This window comes from Peromyscus eremicus, chromosome X (genome assembly GCF_949786415.1).
Source record: "Peromyscus eremicus chromosome X, PerEre_H2_v1, whole genome shotgun sequence".
Lineage (NCBI taxonomy): Eukaryota > Metazoa > Chordata > Mammalia > Rodentia > Cricetidae > Peromyscus > Peromyscus eremicus.
In genome coordinates this window covers 55267278-55291664 of record NC_081439.1, presented here as the reverse complement: position 1 = coordinate 55291664, position 24387 = coordinate 55267278, and the positions used below count along the sequence as shown (strand labels likewise).

The window sequence follows — 24387 nt, the reverse complement described above, 5'->3', positions numbered from 1 at the left end:
CTTTGCTTTCACTGTTTCGAGTCTTAATAAAAGTCACGGGGATACATTGTTGTATATTTAAAAAAAATATGTAACTAGGAGGGTCTGCAGACAATAGAGAAGGATAAAAGGGTTGACTCTGCTTAACTATGATGGTGGAGGGAAGCCAAGAACTTTATCAGCTTGTGGCAATCTGTAGCACTTGCCTATGTGTGTGCCAAGTGCATTTTAGTGACAGACAGCAACTCTACAGAGTTCTTCTGAGCCAGTCACCACTAACAGAACTGCCTACAGGCAGAGCAGGCAGCCGACATACTGCCAGGTCTTCAGTGAGGATGGTTTATTGTATTGAGTTCATTCCATGGGCTTGCTTCATCTTTCATGCGGTTCAGATCTCAGAAATGAGAAGTATGAAACCTTCTAAAGTCAATGTGGCCACCAACACTGCTGCCCTGAGTCCTTACTCTCAGAGGTTGTAAATTTTGGCTCTAGTAGGCTTCTGCAACCTACATTATCATAACTCTGAGGTAACTCACAAGGTTTTCTTACATAGGATGTTTCAGATATATTTATATTTTATTTTATTTCAGATATATTTAAGCAGAATTACAAGTGGTAGCATTTATCTCTGTGCTTGCCATTCTCCAACAAGTGTTGAAAAATCTTCCCATTTTCTAAATTGCAATTACTCTTAACTTTTGGAAGTATTTCTTTTGCCTCAAGAAATGTTTATATGCTAATGTAAAAAAGGTTAAGACAGATGTTGAGAAGGTTCCCAGTGTCCTTTCTCTTCAGTCCTTGCCTCTCCCAATCCTTTGTGGTCATTTCTGCCAGTGATCATGAATCACAAAGTTTGAGTAAAGTTATTATTATTATTATTATTATTATTATTATTATTATTGGTTTTTTGAGACAAGGTTTCTCTGTGTAGCTTTGTGCCTTTCCTGGAACTTGCTTTGTAGACCAGGCTAGCCTCAAACTCACAGAGATCTGCCTGTCTCTGCCTCCAGAGTGCTGGGATTAAAGGCGTGTGCCACCACCGCCCAGCCAGAGTAAAGCTATTTTAAAGATTTATTTTTATTTTATGTGAGTGTTTGCCCGTATATTATATATGTGTACCATGGCATTCCTGGTGCCAGCAGAAGCTATCAGATCCCCTAAAACTGGGAACCAAACCTGGGTCCTTTGCTAGAGCAATAAGCATTCTTAAATGGTGGCCATCTCTATAGCTCCTGAATAAAAAGAAATTTGTATTCTCACTATGTAGCCTTGGGTGGCTTGGAACTTGATATGTAGACCAGGTTGGTCCTGAACTCATTGAGATCCAATTACCTCTGCCTTCCAAGTGCTGGGGTTAACTCAATAAATTACTTTTCTTTTCTTTGTGAAATTATTGTAAAATTATACCATTTCTCACTTCCCTTTCTTCCCTCCAAACCCTCCCATATGTATGTTCGTTCTTTCTTTCTTTCTTTTTTTCTTTTAAATTCAGTCTCCTTTTTCATTGATTATTTATATGCATATATATGTATATGCATATATATTCCTATATATAGCCTGCTCTTTCGTGGGATATTCGTACACGTGTAAAGATGTGTTGCTGTGATTGGTGTAAAGCTGAATGGCCAATAGCTAGGCAGGACAGGATAGGAGGGATCTCCGGGGACAGAAAGGAAGAAGAGAAGGAATCTAAGCATGCAGCAGACGCCATGGAGACACTGAAGAGGTTGGACATATAGTAACTGAGTCACATGGCAGAACGTAGATTAATAAAAACAGGTTAACTGAAGTTATAAGAGCTAGTGGGACAAACCTAAGCTAAAGGCCAAGCTTTCATAATTAATAAGAAGTCTCTGTGTCGTTATTTGTGTGCTGGTGGTCCCGACAAGAAAGTACTATTACACTTCTCACTCTGCATCTTACTTGTATATAGGTTTTCAAGGCTAATCATTTGGTATTGGATAACCAATTGGTTACTTTTCTCATGGCAAGACTATTTCTCTCACTCCAGCATTCCTTAGTTGTTTATAGTTCTTTGTATAGGGTTGAGGCCTCCTAGGCTTTTTTCACCCTCCATCAAGGAAACTTCTCTTTTCAACAGACACAGATCAATACAGAAAATCATGACCAATCAAAATGCAAAGTTGTGGAGCCCAATCTCAATGGCTTCATTTACAAAACAACTCCTGTATGTGAGGCTCAGGGAACACTGTGGAAGAGGCCAGGGAAAGCTTGTAAGAGCCAGAAGATTGTGGAGTTTGCTGGAATAACCAAGAGTTTCACAGCAATTAACAAAAACTGCTACCTGAGCCAAAATACAGATACCACACACACCCCTTTTTTCTTTTCATCCTATAAAGCTTCAATCTTTGGGAAACTATGTGGTGTTCGAGTCCTCCTCACAAGTGCATAAACTGAACTACTGTCTTGAACCTCAACCTAAGTCACTTCCAATGAGCTCTTTCTGACAGGAATACATTTAGTAAGGATGCATAATTAGTAAGTGGCAGAGTATGGCTGACTTTGGAGCCCAAGTTCTCTATTACTGTGCTCTGTTTCTCAGGTAAGTAAACTACAGTTTTGATCATAACTTTTCTATAGCATCTCTCATTCTAAAACATGGTCTAATGGTTTTAGGTAAGTTTACTTATTTTAGAACTGATGACCATAACCAAATAATAGTGTATTTTTTTCATTTACTCTTTAAATCTCTTGGATGATTTTGTCATAACATACTGAAAACTCTAGAAAAAAATGAACTAGCAAGACCAGACATGGGAAATTCATTGTTCTAGGAGAATATAAACCTCTTCCCAAGAGGAGGAATTCCCATCAAGTAGTTATAAATACATTTATGCTACAGAATAATTGAAGAATGGAAATAGAAAAAACCCTAAACATAGCCTCTTAAAACAGGGCCTCCCTCTATAAAACACATCTATAATAAGAGTACAGGCAGTGGTGGCGCACGCCTTTAATCCCAGCACTCGGGAGGCAGAGCCAGGCGGATCTCTGCGATTTTGAGGCGAGCCTGGTCTACAGAGTGAGATCCAGGACAGGCACCAAAACTACACAGAGAAACCCTGTCTCAAAAAAAGAGTGGTTCTTTTGTTTGTTTTCTGAAAGAGTATTGTTATATAGTCTAGACGAGCCTTAAAGTTGTGATGTTCCTGCCTCTGCTAAGAGAGAGACAGAGAAAATGAATCATGTCTTAATCTCATATCTACTGTGATGACAAGATTATAGGTCTACACTGCCATAGTAGTATTTGTGTGTGTGTGTGTGTGTGTGTGTGTGTGTGTGTGTGTGTACCTATGAGTGTTTTAATGTAATGATCTTAATGTTCAGATCATATTCAATGTTTCATAATGACCGCCTTCAAACAGTTCAGTTTAACTATTTCAGCAGAAGTTCACAGAATTAGAAATATGTATATGCCTCAAGAAATGAACGAAACTGATAGGCCTATTACAGTGCACCTACTTGGCTTAGAGACAGCTGAGTAATCACTTGTTGTAGGTTGCAAATTATCTCTATGTTTTCTTTTAATTCCTGGTCTTCCAACGTCTCCACTAGCTTTTGAAGATCCACTTTACAGCTAAAAAATCAAGCAAATGAACACAAGGGTTAATCATACCACAAAGGCCAGATTACACATGAAGATGGTTTAAGTTGCTAACAAATATCTCCTTGGAAACTTACGCTGCATGCTGCCTGAGTTCTTCTAGCTTGGCATTCATTTTCTCATTTGCTTGCTCTGTCTGCAACAAAGACCCGGGAGATCATTAGTGGCAGTATCTGACAGCTTCACCTAATTATGTTCTCTCCTCATCCCTGAGGATGAAAACCTAGGTAGAGGCTGTCTCTTTTCCGATAATAGAGGATTTTGTGGGCTTTGGTTATATAGTAGAAAATGGTCTTCTTTTAGCATTCATGAAAATTAGCCCTAAGTTAACATGAACTATGGGGTAGAGTGTGAAGCCTTGATTCCAGAAAGAACTTTGCAACTTGAAGAAAAGCAATACTCCCTGGCATGTTACACCCTGCTGTTTCAACCGCCTCCTACACTGTACTTAGAATTTTCAATCTATTTTATTTTTATGCATATGAGTATTTTGCCTGCATGTACGTATGTACATCATGTGTGTGCAGTGCTTGGAGAGGCCTGAAGAGAGCCTTGCTGGGATTGGAGTTACACAAAGTTGTGAACCACCAGGACCTCTGCAAGAGCAACAAGTACTCTTAACTGCTGCGCCAACTCTCTGGCCCAGCATTTAGGGAAGCAGTTCTCAATCTGTGGGTTGCAACTCTTTTGAGGGTTGAATGACCCATTCACAGAGGTTGCATATCACACATCCTGTATATCAGATATTTACATTACAATTTATAACAGCAGCAAAATTATATTAAAAGGTTGCAACATTAGGAAGGTTGAGAAGTACTGACTGAGAGTATTGAAAACATAAAATAACTTCACATCAATTTGAGCTGAGACTTTAAAAATAATTATATTGTCTGATATGGTAGGCTATTTTTAACAAGAGGAAGAAAGAAAAAAGGTAAGGTGCAAGAATAATGCTAGTGAAAAAATAAATGACAGAAGGTATCTATGTTTTAGGAAGAATGATTATTTCAATCACAGAATTCGTGAGGACCTGGATGCTGAAACAGATTTGGGAGAGACAGTCCTGACAGGATATAAAACAATAGGCTTATCAGGGAGCCCCTGTAACAACCTTATAAAGGTCATACAGGTATGTGACTAGAATAACAAGCATCATCTACTGTGCAGCCATGCTCACATACATACAAAGGCATAAAATGTAGCACTGGAATAGGAAATAAAATTCTCTTAATCTCATGTGCACCTTTTGCTAGTCGAGGACAATACAGTGGCCACAGGATTTGGCCATTTCTAAAGAAAATTCTCAGGATCTTCCTTCTTCTTAACTAGAGAACAGTCAAGCATGAAGTGTTTACATTATAGAGGTGCAGTTACATTTTGGTAGAAACTGTTTCACTTCTGGCAATAGCTGTACAGTCTAGGATTTGAGTTGTACTTAGGCTAGTAGGAACACTGTAGTGACAGAGCTTGTATGGACTGATCTAAGAGGTTGTAATAAGACAGACAAGTAGGATTTCAAAGTGGTGTAATCAGTCACGTAGCAAACCACTTATTTGGAAATTAACCATATGGAAAATTAATTCAAATGATTTCCCCAGCTGTTATATTTCACCATGGCAGCTGTTAGGATGGGATATGAAATGTGAGAGCATTAGGGGAAGGGAGTGAGAGAATTTGGAGTTTCATGAAGGAACAGTTACTTGACATATATGGAATATTCCTTTACTACAATTCTTGGGACCAGAAAGTGCTTCAGATTTCAAATGGTTTTCAGATTTGGGAATATTTGCATACATGATGAGCTGTCTCAAGGATAAGACCCAAGCCTAAACATGAACTATCTATTATGTCTCTATCCCACACATTTTTATAAACATAGTCTGAGGGTGTCCACATGTCTAAACTCACAATGTAGCTAGCTGTCTATGTGATACTAAGTGCTGGGAGGACACCAGCACACCTAGTTTCTGCGCACTAGAAAGCAAAGCCAGGGCTTTCTGCTGCCAGCCAAGCACTGGACCAACTGAGCCATTATCCCCCGCTCCAGTTTTAGATAGTATTTTCAGTACAAGTTCTTCAACTTCTTTGTCATTGGGACCTATCACACGAGGTAAGATGGAGAACTTTCCATGATGGTGACATCATGTCAATGCTAGAAGAGTTCAATTTCGAAGCACTTCTGATTTCAGATTAGGGATGCTCAAGCTGCACTGTGGATAAAAACTGGGCAGGATTTAAGATAACACAGGGATTTGCTTCTTTCCTTTGGGGCATTTTACGACAAATCTATTTTAAAAATGGGATCAGTGTAGATTAATTGTGGTGATATGTAAGTATTCATTGCACTATGCTGTATAAAACGGCCTTTACAATAAGAATCATCTTAAATATTTTATAGACTGAAGCTAATAAACGTTTGAAGTGTTGGGGCCTTACCAAAATGATCCTCTCTAACATCTGGGCTGTCTGACCAGCTGCCTCACTCAGACCACGACTTAATTTTTCATTCTCTTCTACCAGAGACTGATTCTTCTCCATCAGGGACTGTAGATTTTCTGATGGTTCCACACTAAAACAAAGAAAGCAAAATTTTAGAAAAATACATTTGGTGGCCTGATTGGGGGTAAAATTACATTACAAAAGGTCAAGGAAAGTGCCCAAACCCTATTTATCCTCCCAGTCATGTAGTATATGAAGAAAAACACTCAAGTACTTAATAGTTTGGAAGAAGTAACAATTCAGAACCAGATAAGACTGTAATAAGCATAACTAACTTTTTTTTGTTTTTTGGAGACAGGGTTTCTCTGTGTAGCCCTGGCTGTCCTGGAACTCGTTTTTGCAGACCAGGCCGGCTTTGAACTCAGAGAGATCCGCCTGCCTCTATCTCCTGAGTGCTGGCATTAAAGGGGTGCGCCACCCTCGCCTGGCTTCAGGATTAACTTTTGTCATGGCTCATAGTTTAGGATGTTTCCATTTGTGTCATGCAGTTTAAAAAGGAAGGGCTAACTATCTAAAATACACATTCTCCCGTTCTCCCCACCCTTGACCCCTCATTAACAATTAAAGGGGCTGTGGAGACGACTCAGTGTATAAAATGCTTTTCTGCAAGCATGAGGCCCCAAGGCATAGCTGAAAGCGGCTGTAATTCTAGTGCTGGGAGTAGAGACAGGCAGACTCTGGATCTCAATGGTAGCCAGTCTAGCCAATCAATGAATCCCAGGGTCAGTGAGAAACCCTGTCACAAAAACAAGGTTGCAAGGGGCTGGAGAGATGGCTCAGCGGTTAAGTGAGCTTGCTGCTTTTGCAGAGGACCACAGTTTAGATTCCAGAATCTACACCAGGTGACTCACAACCAACTACCCGTAACTCCAGTTCCAGGGAAACCAGTTCCCTCCTCTGGTGACCAGGGCACTAGCACTCACATGCACAGACAGATACACATAATTACACATAATTAAAAATAATAAAATGAAGCCGGGCGGTGGTGGCGCACGCCTTTAATCCCAGCACTCGGGAAGCAGAGCCAGGAGGATCTCTGTGAGTTCGAGGCCAGCCTGGGCTACCAAATGAGTTCCAGGACAGGCGCAAAGCTACACAGAGAAACTCTGTCTCGAAAACGGAAAAAAAATAAAATAAAATGAAGCTGAAAAAAAAAAGGTGGAGTGATTATAGAGGAAGGCACTTGATGCCAACCTCTGACCTCCCACACATGCATACATGGGTGTTTGCACTTGTATATGCACACATACATACACAGAGGGGGGGAGGGAAGGGAGAGGAGAGGAGAGGGAGAGGGGGAGAGGGAGGGAGGGAGGGAGAGAGGGAGGGAGGGAGGGAGGGAGGGAGGGAGGGAGAGAGAGAGAGAGAGAGAGAGAGAGAGAGAGAGAGAGAGAGAGAGAGAGAGAGAGAAGCGCTCCAAGGAGCAGCTGTCCCCAATCTCAGGAAAGAATATAAAGAATAAAAAGGATATAAACGATTTCAGGAATACAAAATATGCCCTCTCACCCAGTTTTAGACCTCCATCAATTTTCAGATGTTAACTTTCTTAGCTTGCTGTTTATCAAAAAGTTAATAGCAAAGCCACACGATAAGGTTTCATACCACACTGTTAAGACATTGCCAAGACTCTTAAGAAAGAATGTTTAATTCAAAGAATGGTTTAGAGTGCTGTTTTTTATTCCCTTATCATTAAATTGAAAACTTCCATATTACTCACATAAGCCAAGAAGCTTCAAAGTAATGATACTTTTAACTCAATATTTTTTCCTAAAACATTTCTCTAAGTGGAGAAATCATACTTAAGTGAACTGTTTATTTTTCCAAGAAAAATTTAGTACTTATGAGAAGGCTCTTCATTGCAATTTGAGGTTAATGCTGGATTATTTAAACACTACTAAAATATGTGAATACTTCCATAGCACCGTGTGCTAGGCTCTATAGTAACTATTTATGTATATTAAACATTTCATTCTTACAACCGCCCCATTAAGTAGGTTCTTTTGTGATCCTCATTTCACGGTTGAGGAAACTGATATACAAAGAGGTTAAATAAGCCACGGTCAAAGAACTAGGGATGGTGGGAAAGCTGGGGTTTGAAGTCAGCAGTCTCGTTTCGGTGGCCATACCCAACTGTGCCAACTGTACACTGTGAAGAACTGACTGGCCTACAGCTGGGCAGGAAGAGACTGGGCACGAGAGCCAGACTAGCAGAATTCTGGGATGAAGAAGCGTAGAGTCAGGGAGAGTCAGTAGGAGACATAAGGGAGCAAGACATGCAGGAAGACAGGTAAAGTCACGGGCCATGTGGCAATATGTAGATACACAGACAGGCGGAGAATACTGGACAGAAAAGACCAGTGTTTATTTCACATGCTGTTTAGTTGTCAATGTTAGGAATTCCAATTTGCTAAGTAAGTACAAGCAGACTCAGAAATAAGAACAAAGTTTTTAGCAACACAGATCCTGAATCAAAAAGACACAATCCAAGGGCAAAAGATAAAAATACTCGTATATGTAAAATGTACTTTTTGTAAATAGCCTTATGGCATGTCTAAAAATACAAATATATGTTTTTGAGAAAAGCATTTTTATGAAATATTGAATGATGAATTGTATGATTCATTATTTCTTGTAGTTTATTAAAGTTTTATTACATCTATCTACATACGTGCTTATCATCTACCTAACTATCTACCCACGCACCTACCTATTTGTGTATGGGGTAGGAGGACGACACACATACGTGCTATAGTACATATGTGGAGCTTAGAGGACAACCTGCAGGGGTAGGTTGTTTCCTTCCACCACACCGGTTTCAGGGAACAAACTGAGGTGCTCAAGCTCGGCAATAAGTACCTTTACCAGCTGAGCCATCTCAATAGCACGAGTCTATTACTTTTAAAGCTGAAGTTTTTCTTTCTGTGTGTGTGTGTGTGTGTGTGTGTGTGTGTGTGTGTGTGTGTGTGTGTGATGTTTCGGGGAAAAGAGGTATAAGACAAGTCCTTGCTATTTGTAGCCTAAGCAGTCCTTGAACTTATGATTCTCCTGCTGTTATCTGCAGGTGTATACTCTACCACATCCAGTCTCATATGATTTCTTTCTTTCTTTTTTTTTTTTTTTTTTTTTTTGGTTTTTCAAGACAGGGTTTCTCTGTGTAGCTTTGCGCCTTTCCTGGAACTCACTTGGTAGTCCAGGCTGGCCTCGAACTCACAGAGATCCACCTGGCTCTGCCTCCCGAGTGCTGGGATTAAAGGTGTGTGCCACCACCACCTGGCCTCATCTGATTTCTTACAGCATATTCTAAAGAAGTCTGGAATGGTTGCTTTAGTCTCATTTTCATTAGAGTTGGAACAGGTTGGTGCTAAATGGAAATCAAAAGAAGCTAACTCACTTGCTTTAAAATGGGTATGATAAGGATAGGCCTTTAAGGAGTCCTTTCATAAACGCTAATATACTTTATCTAACAGCCTTAAAATATTACTTTTTTAATGTGCCACGATAAGAAACACCTCATTTTTAAAATAAAGAGTAAGAATTTTTAAAAATAAGGATTTTAAAAGAAAGTAAGCTCACATCATATAAAAGAACTACAAATACATAATTGAATTGCAAAACATGAGTACTACAAGAAAACATGTTTAAGATCTTTTACTTTTTGAATTTATGTGTATGTGTACATCTGCCTGTGTGTACAGGAAATCTGGATGTGGGTGCCTACAGAGGCCAGCAGAGGGTGTTTTATTCTCTAGAGTAACAAACAGCTAGTTATGAGCTTCCCAGTAGGGTGCCAGGAATCAAATTGTGATCCTCTGCAGGAACACTATGTGAGCCATCTCTTTTGCCTCAATGCATATTTCATTTTTAATTTTTTAAAAAGATTCATTATATGTATATATATAATGTTCTGTTTGCACATATTCCCGTGTGCCAGAAGAGGGCACCAGATCTCATTACAGATGATTGTGAGCCACCATGTGGTTGCTGGGAATTGAACTCAGGACCTTTGGAAGAAACAGCCAGTGTTCTTAACCTCTATGGTATCTCTCCAGCCCTCATTTTTATTTTGTGATAAGGAAAGGTTTTATAACTATGAATCAAAATTGAGAAGTCTGAGGAGAATGTGATGGTATAACCACTTTAGAAAAGAGTTTTTCAGTTTCTTAAGTTAAAATAGATAATCTCAGTTGCCAGGAGGCAGAGGCAGGAGGATCTGGTCTACAGAGTGAGTTGCAGCCAGCCAAAACAATAGTGAGAGCCTATCTCAAAAACAAACAAACAAACAAACAAACAAACAAACATATGACCTAGCAATTCCACTCCTTGCTATCTCCCCAATAAAAATGTCAGTCCACAGAAAGACTTGCAAATAAATATACACAGTGGCATTATTCATAAACAATTTAAAAGTCTATTAATTTGTCAACAGACAAAGTGCAGTGTATCTAGATATGGCATACTATCTAGAAATGGAATGAAGCACTGATATATGCTTTAATTTGGATGAATCTTAAAAATAACATGAAAGAAGCCAACAAAATCAATATACTATATGATTCCACATATATGAAATGTCTATAGCAGGCAAATATATACAAACAATAAGCAGATTAGTGGTTTCCTTGGGGTGGGAGTCTAAATGTGAGCAATACAAAATGGGCAGAAGATATCTTTCTGGATATGTTCTAAAACTGGATTGTGGTAACAGTTGTATAACTGTGTAAATTTAATAAAAGAAACATTGAGTAGTATGTGTAAAATAAGTGAAATTTGTGGTATATAAAAGATCTTAATATAGCTGTTAAAAAAATCCACAGAAAGTAAAAAAGACTGACCCATTTTAATACATAAAAGCAAAAAAAAAAAAAAAAAAAAAAAGACCCGGTGGAACAGGCCTGTACACTACAAGCTACTCCAGAGGCTCAGGAGGATTGCAAGTTCATGGCCTGCCTGGGCAACTTAATCAAGACTCCTTCTTAAAATCAAGAGTATGAAAAGAGTTGTATATAGTTCAGCAGTAGAGTAGTCAGCTAGTAATATGTGAGGACCTAGGTTTATTCCCTAATACTGCAAATACGCACAGAGAAAACAAACAAAAATCCCAAACAAAAACCAAACAACCACCACCACCACCACCACCACCACCACCACCACCACCACCACCACCACAAAACCCATAACCCATGAGAACAAAAGAAAAGACTAGTGATAAATTAGAAGAAAATATTTGTAACACATACCACAAGGGGCTAACACAATATTCAAAGAACTGATTAAAAAATGCAGACCCAAATTAGGGTTTGCTTTCATCTAAGAAGCATCAAAATAAGTGTTAGTGAAAATATGAAGAAACAGGAAGCTTTGTCCACTACTGGTGAGAATGTAGAATGATATAGTACCTATGAACAGTACAGTAGTTCAGTTATAAAATTAAAAGCAGAATTAACACATGATTTAGCTATTCTAATTCTAGGTGTATACTCAAGGGAATTGAAGCTGTTTGAGCTTATCAGTTGGTCAGAGCTGCAGGAAAGGGGCCAAGGTTAATGGATTACAAATGGATGAACCAACTGCTACAACAAGTAGAAATATAGTTGAGACTTGCTTTCCTCGCTAGGCTGGATCTGAGGCTTTGAGATTGGAAAGGGAGCGAATAAGCTCCCAGGAAAGGCAGTGCTAGCATCTGTTTCTTGTCTAACCATTTCTCTCCTGGGTGGCATCTGAGAGTGGACCTTTCAGGCTGACAGGGACAAGGAGTTCTACGTGAGTTCATTGTGACAGTCTGAGGCTGGCTGGGGTCTTCTCGCTCCCTGGGACAGGCAGGCTCTAGAGTAGGGTCTGAGGGTAGGCTGGAGGCTGGCCATCCAGGTTTGTCAGGTGGCACTTTAGCACTTTCTGCTTCTGGGACTGGTGAGCTCATCTTTGCAGGTGAACTATGCTGTTGACTTATACCTCTGATGGGCACTACTCTGGCGGGCACACAAATGTGTACATTTATCCTTATGTTTCCTTGCTTTTCTACCCAACCCCATGTCCCTGAGCTGTGCAGTTTCCCCTATGTTCCCTGTTCCCTGTGATGTCATGCTTGAGTGGCCTTCCTCAGAAGCAAGCATCTTTCAATGCTAGGAAAGATAGATTTCTTTTTCCTCTCTTAGAATCAGTCCTGGGAACTCTCCTCCATGTCATTGTGTACAAACTTGGGAGAGGTGGTAAAATGGTCAAAAGACTTTTTCCCTTATTCCTATATCCATGCAGATTTTTTTGACACAGAAGAGTCTCATTGCATAGTCCTGGCTGGTGTGGAACTCAAAGAGCTACATAGCCTAGGCTATCCTGGAACTCAACAGATCTCTATCTGCCTCCATCTCCCAAGTGCTGGGATTAAAGCCTGTACTACCATGCCTGAACTCCATGCATATTTTGATTTTTCACTTCCATGGATCATGCCAGGAAACTCAGGCTTATACCTTATGGAGTTTTCATTAACATGCTTTTGTTTGTGGATAGTTGTTAGTTGATTCTTCTGTAGGGAAAACTAAAGTCTAGAGACTTCTATGTGCAACATTGCTGACATCACTAAGCACATTTTGTCAGTTCATCTGTTGATGAACATTTGGTTTGATTCTACTTTTAGCTATTGTGAATAGTGTCACTATGAGCATAGTTGTAAAAACATCTCTTTGAGATTCTGCTTTCAATTCCTATGGATATACACCCAGTAGTGGGATTGTTAGATCATAGTATAGGTGAAATTTTAATTTTTTTTTGAAATTTCCACACTCTTCTATAGCGGTAATACCATTTTACAATTCACCAATAGTACACAGGGCTCCATTCCATTCCTCTTATTTTTCCCAACACTGTGTGTGTGTGTGTGTGTGTGTGTGTGTGTGTGTGTGTGTGTGTGTGTGTGTGTTAGTTAACAGGTCTCATCCTAAAATGTATAATATCCCATTCGTATTTTCATATGCATTCTTGGCTCTATTTTTGTGTAAGTCTGACTCTTAGGTCCATTAGAATATTTTACATACCCAAACAAACAAACAAAAAAACAATCACAATCAAGATGTAAGGGAACCCAAAATGAAATTCAAACAAAAATTACTCTAAGCCTAAAAAAAAGAAAAAAATGTCATATACATGTTGAGATATAGCTCATGAAAATGTTTCTCACAGGCACAAGGATTGGTATTTCTGTTCTGACTAGTTTCATGTCAACTTGACACAAGCTAAAATCATCTGAGAGGAGGGAGCCTCAATTGAGGAGATGCCTCTATAAGATTGGGCTGTATGCAAGCCTATAGGGCATTTTCATAATTAGTGTTAAATGGGGGGAGGGCCCAGCACCCTGTGGGTGGTGCCAGCCCTGGGCTGGTAGTCTTGGGTTTTATAAGAAAGCAGGCTGAACAAGCCATGGGGAGCAAGCCAGTAGCAGCACCCCTCCATGGCCTCTGCATCAGCTCCTGCCTCCAGGATCCTGCTCTGTTTAACTTCCTGTCCTGACTTCCTTCAATTATGGACTGCAATGTGGAAGTGTAAGCCGAATAAACTTTTTCCTTCCAAAACTGCTTTGGTCATAGTGTTAGTTTTAGTTAATAAGTTTATTAAGGTGCACAATATTTTGGGGGAACACAATACCACCACATTTCCCCTTTTTTGTCTAAAATTTAAAAAAAGCTTATAACTAATACAAGAAAAATTATGCCCAATAAGTATATATAACATACACAGTCAAGATTACATTAACGATGTCTAGTCCATTAACATTTGACAGATTCAGACAAAAAACTCTAAGACAGTTTTTGACACTCCTTTATATGTATACCAGAATGGAATGTATAGATAAGCAGATAGTAAACAGAGTTGTGTTTCTTACTGTTGGAGGAAGAAATGATACATGTCTTCTTTTCAGTGGCACCTGACCTAAACTCCCTTCTTCCTTGTTTATTTATAGCCTGAGCTCTTTGTGTGGAACACACTGAGGTGCATGAGGTGGGGGTGGGAATCAGGGTAGCTAGCCCAGTACCGGGCAGTTCAGATTCAGAATTCAGCACTTGGAGTAGCTGTTGGGCTCTTTTGGGAACTCAGCCTAGAGACAGTAAGTTCAGAGGCCTATACCATTTCATTGGTGTGGGAAGAGGGGAGTCCAGATCACCACTCCCTGAGAATGTGGCTGCGAGAGTGATTCCACTGAGGGGCTGAAGCCATTGTCCCCTGCTAGGTTCAATATGTACTGTAAATCTGTTACTAGGAACATCAGTAGCTAGATGGAGGTGGAAGGAATGGGTGGAGTGGAGAAGGAAAGGTCAGTTGAAAGTTAGTCACATATTTAGCCTTTGTGGACTTAAAAAAATATTTAGGCACACTTAGGGTACAATTAAATGTATCCATTTAAGATGTAAAAAAAATACACTAAACCTATAGTGGTGTAATGAAATCAAGAATTATCAGTAGAAAGCTGTGTTCTTTAATATACATACATGCAATACAGACAGATACAAATCTGTAGATGAGTGCATGTGTAGGTTATTACACATACAGGTATTTCTGAGTTCTACCCACCAAGAAGGCCCAGGGGCAGTGACACCCCAGCAACAGTGAGCACAGTTAGAGAAACCACACAGATCTTGGTTTCTAAAACACCATTTTCTAATACAGGAAACCAAAGCTCCTTGGAGATATGGGTAATTCCAGGCCTGGAGCAAAGAGAATCATTTGTAATATCTTATTTAAATGCTCGAACACTTAAGGACTTGTTAAAGAACATAAGAGTCAATCTGAAGGAACTTGGAATGAACAAACAAACCAAATGATGTTAATCCAAGAATAAAATAAATATTCATGCATCTGTGTACATAACTAAATAGTCAAATAAGTAAGGAACATTCTAATTAATACATTACTGGGTCTAGAATCTTATGCTCTTTCCATTATACCAGGTTATTTCAAAGATAACTACTTGCCGGGCGGTGGTGGCGCACGCCTTTAATCCCAGCACTCGGGAGGCAGAGCCAGGAGGATCTCTGTGAGTTCGAGGCCAGCCTGGTCTCCAAAGCGAGTTCCAGGAAAGGCGCAAAGCTACACAGAGAAACCCTGTCTCAAAAAAAAAACCAAAAAAAAAAAAAGATAACTACTTAAGTCCTAAGTAACCAGCAAGGTTGGCAGAATCACTTCCTAGACATCAAGTGTCCTGAGAAACTATAGGCTATCAGAAAAAAACAGCCACCAGGCAAAATATCCTCTAGAAGAATACACTTTCAAAATTAATCTATGACTTACTTTATATTTCCAGGCAAGGTGCCTCCATGGGCTTGTAGCAGCAAAACCTGCAGCTGTTGGACCTGGGAGAGGCAATGAAAATTATTAGCTAGTTACCAATCAAAAGCTACTAATCACCTGGTGTGGTAGCATGCATCTGTAATTCCAGCACTTGAGAAGCTAAGGAAGGAAGATCAAAAATCTGAGGCCAACTCTGGCTACACAGAGGGTTTCTGAGTTCCAGGACAGACCAGGACACATAGTCAAGACTATCAACCTCAACCCACAAAATGCTATTTATCTCTTTGTAATGAAGTCACTACAACTAGCAACAGGATAATTTTACTCAGTGCCGATGAAACCTTAAGTATATCTTAAGCACTTAAGTACATCTTATGTGGCACCTGTCACATAAGCATTAGATAAACATTTACTGTTGGAATGAATAAACAAATAAGTGATTAGAAAGATGGGCATTTTTGCCAATAGAGCTAGATATAAAGAAAACAAGAGGACAGAATTGAATGTGATGTTTTATAATTCAGAAGACCCAGCAGACAGATTAATTACTTGTATTCACTACAGAGACCCTGAAGAAGAAAAAGGAAGAAAAGAGATTAACTATATAGTCATTATCACTGTGGAGGAAGGCTGGAGGAGTGAGCACTGGACAGTTGGGAAATACAGTTCCAAGTGGAAATCAAGTTCTTTATTCTCTAGCATGCAGGAAAACTTGATTCTTTTAAACCTGCATCAATAGGGCCAAGAATGGTGATGTGCACCTTTCATCTTAACACTCGAGAGGCAGAGGCAGGCTATCTCTGAATTTGAAGTTAGTTTGGTCTACATAGTGAGTCTATGCTAGTCAGGGCTACATAGTGAGACCTTGTCTTAAAACAAAGCAAAGCAAAACAAAACACAAAACCCTACATCAATACCCGAGTATAGTGGTGTTTACCTTTAATCCCAGCAATAAGGAGACAGAATAAAGAGGATCTTCAGCTACACAAATAGTCTAAGGCCAGCCTGTGCTACATTGTGCTACATGAGTCTATCTGAACAAAACCAAACCAACTAACCGATGAACCAACCAACCAAACAGAAACCCTCAAAACCTCCTGCATCAATACAATTCTTGCCTTCCCAGTTCCTGTACTAGGACTGTGAACTGCTCTACAGTCTTATTTATATCACCACGAATTTTCACGGAGTCAGATGCCTTTCCATTTCTGTTGAGGGTGATTTTAAGCCACGTGTGGTCTCTTCAAGCCCTTTCCCTATCCTGTTACCCAACTGCTCGCCATTAGAAGATGATCTGTCCTTAGCCCATGTTCTCCTTTTCAGTCTCTCCTCATTAGTTCTTTCATTTACTCAAGGCTCTCCCATATTTAAAAAAATAAACTTATATTTCTTTGCCCTTGATTATCTGGCCATTGCCTTTTCCCATTTTGGCTCCTTGAATGAAAAGTTATTCACTTATCTACTATTCTATCTATTTATCATTCCCTGACTGGCTCTTATCACTCCCCTGACTTCACAGTAGCTGCCAACAGCTTCCCTGTAGATTAAAAAAAAATCAATGGATACTTTTCATCTTTATATTTCTTTGTAAATTTGTTCTTATGGCGACACTCCTTGAAATGCTCTTTCCTTGGTTTGGGTGACATCATTTTCTTCCTGTCTATTCTTATCTGCTTTTCCTTTCTCCATTCTTTAAGTGCTGGTATTCTCAACTTGTAGGTCTGGACCTCTTCATTTGGTCCTTTAGCAAACATTCAGTAAATACTCTTAATGTGACAAGCATTCAGATATCATCTAAATGCTAATGCTCTTAAAGGTGCCTCTTTACTCTTCATCTGAGACCCTCTACATCAAGCCCATGTAGCCAGCTATATTGGAGTATTTCTTTTTTTTGGGGGGTGGGGGGGCTTGAGACAGGGTTTCTCTGTGTTGTTTTGGTGTCTGTCCTGAATCTTGCTCTGTAGACCAGGCTGGCCTCGAACTCACAGAGATCCGTCTGGCTCTTCCTCCTGTGTGCTGGGATTAAAGGCGTGCACCACCACCGCCCAGCTGGAATATTTCTATACACATTTCCCAAACACCTTTCAAATTAAAAAATGACCCAAACTAAATATATCATTTCTGTTCTCATGTGTAACTCTAGTTTTCCATCTGCTTTCTCTGATCAATATGACTATATTCATAATCCAAGTAAGAAACTTGAAAATCAAACTTGGCTCCTCCTACCCACTTCTTTTCCTACATTAACTCTGCAATTAAGAAGCCCCACATCCTTTACTTCTTGTTCTTTGCCCTCTAATCTGTTACCTTTATCTCTATTGCTATCATCTTTAGTTTAGACCATAGTTCTCACCCGGGTTATTACAAAGCCTGGCTTATTTTCTTCTTTCTAGCCATAGCCACCTTTCATCGGTTTTCAGTGTACAGAAAATAGATTTCCTTCAAGCAGATTTCATCATGTTATTCTCGTACTTAAAATCTGTAGCTCTTAATACTTTCCAGTTCTAAGCTCTTTAACAGAACATATTAAGGAACTTCAGGATTTGGCCCCTGCAAAGCTTTCTTGCTTCATCTTCTACTCTTCACTTTCTTTTTATATTTTTTTATTTTGGTTTTTACAAGACAGCGTTTCTCTGTGTAATAGTCCTGGCTGTCCTGGAACTCACTCTGTAGACCAGGCTGGCCTGGAACTCACAGAGATCCACCTGCCTCTGCCTCCCAAGTGCTGGGATTAAAGGCATGTGCCACCACTGCCCGTCTTACTCTTCACTTCTTTATCAGTAAAATCTCTAACGGCACCCCTAATATTAAATGAGTAGCAAACACTGTATTAGGATTTATTTGACAAGTATAAATAGAACAAAGAAATAGACGCTCAATCATTCCATTCATATACTTGTAACTTTCCTATAAAATCTTATACCTGTTGCTTAAGATGATTAAGTTCAGCCGCCTGGGGATCAATATTAATAATAGGTTTGTTCTTGATTTTTCTTGCTCTGTCAGCATAGCGAAGGGTATTTAATGTTTCCTCTAAATTGGAATCAGCAGGACTCACACAGGCTATCATAAGAGTATGGCTATTGCCTCCTAGAGAATCTGAAAAAGAACAATAACGGATAATGAAAGGAAATGAAATCAAATAAGTTGGATGCCAAGCAAAAGCGGCCTATTTGGACTGATGACTTCAAATTCATAGATGAAAGAAAAAATTCTTAGTGACATTTGATTTGGTTTTGATTTTATTTTTCAGAACTATTTGGCTTTAATTTTAAAATAATTCTAATTATTGTTTGAGAATTTCACATATGCATTCAATATATTTTGATTCTATTCACCCCCCCATCTACCCTTTAACCCCTCCTAATTTCATCTCTTTTCTTTATATAGTTCACTGATTACAATTTATGCTGCATATATACTCATGGGTGTGGGGTCATCTACTGTGATAGTTACACAGTTTTGATTTGCTTCAATATAAGAATAATAAAATATCAGATGTGTAAAATGATAGAGATTTAGAATCCTATTTTATATGCCACTATACTCAAGAGAAACCATGAGTTCAGAAATTAATCAGGTTTAAAACAACCAGGCCTGACCCAAGTCTGTTAGGAACTTCTACTGGGATTAAATATTCCTAGGCTGTAGATTTTAACTCTCCAAAGAATTCTTCTTAAGATACTATCAGTTAAAGAAACAGTAACCAAGTTCATTTTCAGGTGCAAAGTCCCAAGTACAGTTGGCATTCTACAGAATTCTTGGCTCTCAAGGCTATCTGTAAAGACATTTCCCCATTATCTTAGAAATCTGATTGCCAACAGCTACTTCACCTCTTTATCAATTAGCTGTGCATGTGACAGCCCATTAGCTTTTGCCTGGTTCATCTCTGTTTTTTCCATACTATCATTCCAAGCCACTCTCTCTCATTTTAGAGGCACTTTGGACTTACCTTGAAGCAGACGAGTCAGCTTGGAATCTCTGTAGGGCACGAAGTTACCCTTTTTGTCATCTCCAAGAGCACTGATTACATTTCCCAAGCACAGAAGGCCTCGGTTAATGTTAATACCTAATAGCAGGAAACAAAATTTAAACAGCTTGGGAAAACATCTAACAAATATCTCCATTTTTTTTTCTGAGAAAGGAAAAGACCTCATAGAAATATCACCATCAATACTAAGGAAATGCCTTAATTCTATTCATTTTTCTGAGAGTAAAGTTCAGGGGATAAAGGTCCAAACGTTAGGTTTGTACAATTGATCCATTGCCCTTATCCTTTCTCATGGAAACAAAGCAGAGACAAATACCAATTGCTATGACAACCACCACATACATAGATAGTAACTTTTTGTAGCCATTATGACAATCCTTAAACTAACACAGTGAAACCAGGTTTACATCTTTTTAAATAATCTCCTTATCATTATTTTACAGGAAAGGAAGTAGTTCAGATGTTAGATGGCTTCCCTACATACAAATAGTAAGTGGTAGGCATGAGATCCCACTTCAGAATTTCAGCCTAATCTTATGCTTTTTATAGCACATTGGAATATCATACTTCTTGTTGCTTTAAAAAGGTAAATATTACTTTTCTACTTTATTATCTACTTTTCTTTTAAAATAGGGCCTCACGCTGTAGGCTGGTCTCCGTTCATTGCAATCTCTCCCCCTCAGCATCCTGAGCTGGGCTTTTCTACTTCATTCAAACACTGTCAAAATCTTTGAGGTCTCTCTAAAGCATTTGACTTCTCCCACTGTTCCATCTACAGTACAAAGGCTTTATAGGCTACTGGTTGAGCCCAGGGGCTTTCTAATCCTGGTTCTGTTCTGTCATGGGATCAGGGGTGTTTTCCTCCGCAAAATGAGGCAACTCTATCTACTTTGTTGGGTTGTGGTAGGAATTATATGAGATGCTATACCTAAAAGAAAATGATACTTTGGTTTAAGTATTTTTGTCTTCTTCAAACTTCATGTGGAAATGTGATCTCCAAAGTAACATTATTAAGAAGTTTGGCCCGGCAGTGATGCACACCTTTAATCCTAGCACTCCAACAGCAGAAGCAGGTGGATCTCTGTGAGTTCAAGGCCAGCCTGGTCTACAGAGTGAGCTCCAGGACAACCAGAGCTACACAGTGAGACTCAGTTCCAAACATTATTATTATTATTATTATTATTATTATTATTATTATTATTAAACAAAAAAGGTTAAGGGTGTGATAATGCTGTCTCTATCCTCACGGACAGGACAGAACTAGCTAGACCCTTTAGTCTTTCTGCTATGTGAGGGAACAGAGAAGACAATCTCATCAGATACCAATTCTGATGGTGACATCATCTTGACATTTGGAGATTTTAGGTGTAAAAAACTAATTTCTAGTGTTTATAGATTACCCATCCTAAGGTATTTAGTGAATGAAATACAGATGGACTATGAGAACTTGTATCATTACTGTTAGCTCTACTTAACTTTATACATATTAAGCCATACTTTGGATTCCCTTATAACCGGAAACAAATATATTTACATAATCCTATTATAGTTTGGATATAAAATGTCCTCAAAGGCTGTATGTTGAAGGCTTCCTCCATAGTTGGTAGTGCCACTGAGAAGTGACTGGATCAGGAGAGCCCTATCTGTATCAATGGACTAACCAACCAATTGACGAGTTCACAGTTGAATGTACTATTAGGATACAAGTTCTAGCTGGAGGAAGTAGGTCCTGATGGATGGAAGCATGGTTCTGAAGGGTATATCTTGTCCCTTCCCTAGTCTGCTGATTCTGCTTTCCAGGGATGAAATGAACAGGTTTTTTCCATCAGTCCTCCCCACAATGGAGTTCAACCTCACCATAGACTCAATGAAGGGCTAAGAGATATCAGACAGAAACCTTTGAAACTTTGAGCCAAAAGATAGCTTTTGTCCTCTAAGCCAACTTTCTCAGATATCCTATTCATGATGAAAAGCTCCAAACTCCTCAATGACTCCATCTTTCATGAACTTTATTTTCTCCCTTCTTGTGACTACCAATTTGACACTAATATCTCAACATTTGCTTCTTAGGGGCATTAACTGCCTATTCTGAATCCTACGACCAATCATTTCAGTTTTGTGTTCCCAAGCACTCAATGTACCTGACCTGCCATTCCCACAATAGGCTCATTTTTCTCCCCATACTGAAATAGAACCTCGACTTCCACACATGCTAGGAAAGTGTCTTATCCACCCAGGCCCTCCTACCATAGGTAGGGGTGTGTGTGTGTGTGTGTGTGTGTGTGTGTGTGTGTGTGCCCCCATCTGTTTGTCTGTCTCTCTGCAGGGTGCAGTGCTGAAGGAATAATATAACCAAATGGGTTGAATCCATTACAACCATGCTATTGATCTTTACTGAACCTGTAGTCAATCTGGCTTGGCTAACTTAACTCATGTGGCAGCTATTCTAAACATCTGTCATTTTCAATATTCCAAAGCTACCTTCACTCTCTATTAGTAGCTTTCATCAAAAACTCCAAGGAGATAATGTTATACACAAAGGCTCCCTAACCTTTGTCCTCTCTGCTTCAGGCTCTTTACTTTGCTGTTACTTATTCCTTTGTCTTTTCACCTGTTTCAGTGAAAATAACTACCGTTATTATGAAGGCTCTGCCCTTTACCTCTGTCCATATTTCCAGTCCCTTTATTTCCTCGGAGACCCAGATGCTTTGATCTATTTCCCCATTCTTAGACCTTCAGTTCATTTTTTCCCACTAATTCCTTCTTTTCAATCTATATACATGCTTAAATTTCCCTCATTTACATCAAAAACAGTATTCTTAAGCAATCAATCCCTTTGTTTTCTTTTTATTCCAGTTGGAAAATGCAGCATTTTGCAGAGCACTTTATTTCACTCAGGAAGAACCTGCTGAGAGTATCAAATCTGCCTGTAACACAGGTAACTAATCCCCACATTATCCCTCTGCTTTCTATTTAATTTTGTCATTAAGACATTAAAACGGAACCTGCGGTGGTGATGTATACCTTTAATCTCGGCACTTGGGAGACAGAGGCAGGGGGAACTTGGAGTTCCAGGACAGCCATAACTACACAGAAAATCCCTGTCCTGAAAACATATTTAAAAAGACATTAAAATGGTCAATTCTTGGTGTTTACAGAGCCTTCAAATTTCTGGTCAAGGGGCCTGGGGAGCTGACTCAACAGTTAAGAGCACTTGTTGCTCTTGCAGGACCTGGATTTGGTTCCTAGAACCCATATTGTGACTCACAATTACCCATTACTCCAGTTCCAGGGGATCTGACACTCTCTTCTGATCTCCACGAGCACCAGGCATACACACAGTGCATACACATACATACATGCAGGCAAAACACTCACACATATCAAATAAATCAATCTTTAAAAATGTTGTGAGCAAGGATGGTTACAAAAAATTGTCCAGATAAAATTATGTGTTGAGAAGTTCTTTTAAAACTCTAAGACTGAAAACAGACCAAATAATAGGAGAGTTGAGAACATTATCCAGTACCACTGAGTGCTTATTCATTGTGGCAAGAAATAAATAAGGATTTTTAACATTAAAACAGAAACACAACTTTGTTCAAAGCTACCACAGAGGCACATTACAATAGCCGAAAGAGAAGGGTGGATTTGTGGTAGGGAAGAGCCTGGGTGGGGAAAATGAAGCAGCTCCATATGCAGTTCTCAACTAGGCAATCTTGCTTGTTACTGGACAGCTGACAACATCTGGAGATAGTTATTATCACAACCTGGCTGAGAGCTATACATGTGCTACTTGCTTCTAATAGGTAGAGGCTAAGAATGCTGTTGAGTATTCTACAACGTACAAGATAAGCCGCCCCCCCCCCAGAGTTATTTAATTCAAAATGTCAATAGTACCACAGGTGAGAAATCCCAGTTAACATGAAAGGGAAATTATGTGTGGATATAAGGCAGGCAGACTGGCTAAATAAGTTTCTGCGAAAGAATTAAGTAATAGTGTCATATGGTTGCATTCTCCAGTCAAAAAAGAATGGAATAATCTGCTACCAAAACAGATTTTAAAACTTACATAGGGACTGGGATGTAGCTCATTTGGTAGAGTGCCTGTCTAGCATTCACTGCAGGAAGCCCTGGGTTCCACATCCAGGATTGCATAATAAACCCTCATGGTGGTAAACATCTGTAATCTCAGCACTAGAAGGTAGTGGCAGGAGGGCGAAGAGTTGAAAGTAACCTTGGCTATATAGCAAGTTCAAGGCCAGCCTGAGATTATGTGTGTTTTAAAACAACAACAACAAACAAGCAAAAAACCATACAGAGGTAACCACTCAAAAGAGATAAAGTAGGAAGAGCCCTTGATTAGGAGACAGAGGACCTTAGCTGAAACTTGGTCTCAGTCATTTACCAACATAATACAAATTTTCTTTTCTCCATAAAACAGGGGCAATCCTTTCCTTAAATCATGAGACTATGATAAAAATAAAATATCACCTGTTGAGAGCCATATACAAGTAATTCTTGTTAAAGGGTAGAAAACCTTAGATAATCTGGCTATGTGCTAAGTCATATGAGGCTGAAATCCCTTATCTATTCTGATGACAATTACTTCATCCAGAAGGAACTATGACTGATTACAGATGTGACTGCTTTTGCTTTCAAGTTACTACAGAAGGAATAACTGATTCTAGAAGTGGAATGATAGAAATCTGGTTGCAGGAGACCAAGGAACATAGACAAATGTCAGTACCTGGGACTTCATAAAAATAATCTCTAAGATTCAGGAAAGAAGGATACTTAAGATGCCAACGCTGTGAAGTGTAAAGGGAAATGAATAGGAGGCTTTCCAAACAGAAAATTCGGGCTGGCCAGACAGCTCAGGGGGTAAGAGTGCATGCTGCCAAGGCTGACAACCTGAATTCCGTTCCCCAAACCTACACGATAGACAGAACAGATACACACAAGCTGTCCTCTGATCACACATGTGTCATGGCCTGCACATACATCTACATACAAA

The 24387-nt window shown here is 39.3% G+C and overlaps 1 protein-coding gene across 1 annotated transcript in view; it reads right to left on the bottom strand.

Moving 5' to 3' along the window:
• Kif4a (kinesin family member 4A) overlaps positions 1 to 24387 on the bottom strand; it is a 123538-nt gene that overhangs the window by 44116 nt on the left and 55035 nt on the right. The window contains exons 8-13 of the mRNA XM_059250212.1: positions 19332 to 19448; positions 18303 to 18478; positions 15380 to 15441; positions 6041 to 6173; positions 3682 to 3740; positions 3463 to 3577 (exon numbers count right to left, since the gene is read on the bottom strand). Of these exons, the coding sequence (XP_059106195.1) occupies positions 3463 to 3577; positions 3682 to 3740; positions 6041 to 6173; positions 15380 to 15441; positions 18303 to 18478; positions 19332 to 19448 (662 nt within the window). The remainder of the gene's footprint in view (positions 1 to 3462; positions 3578 to 3681; positions 3741 to 6040; positions 6174 to 15379; positions 15442 to 18302; positions 18479 to 19331; positions 19449 to 24387) is intronic.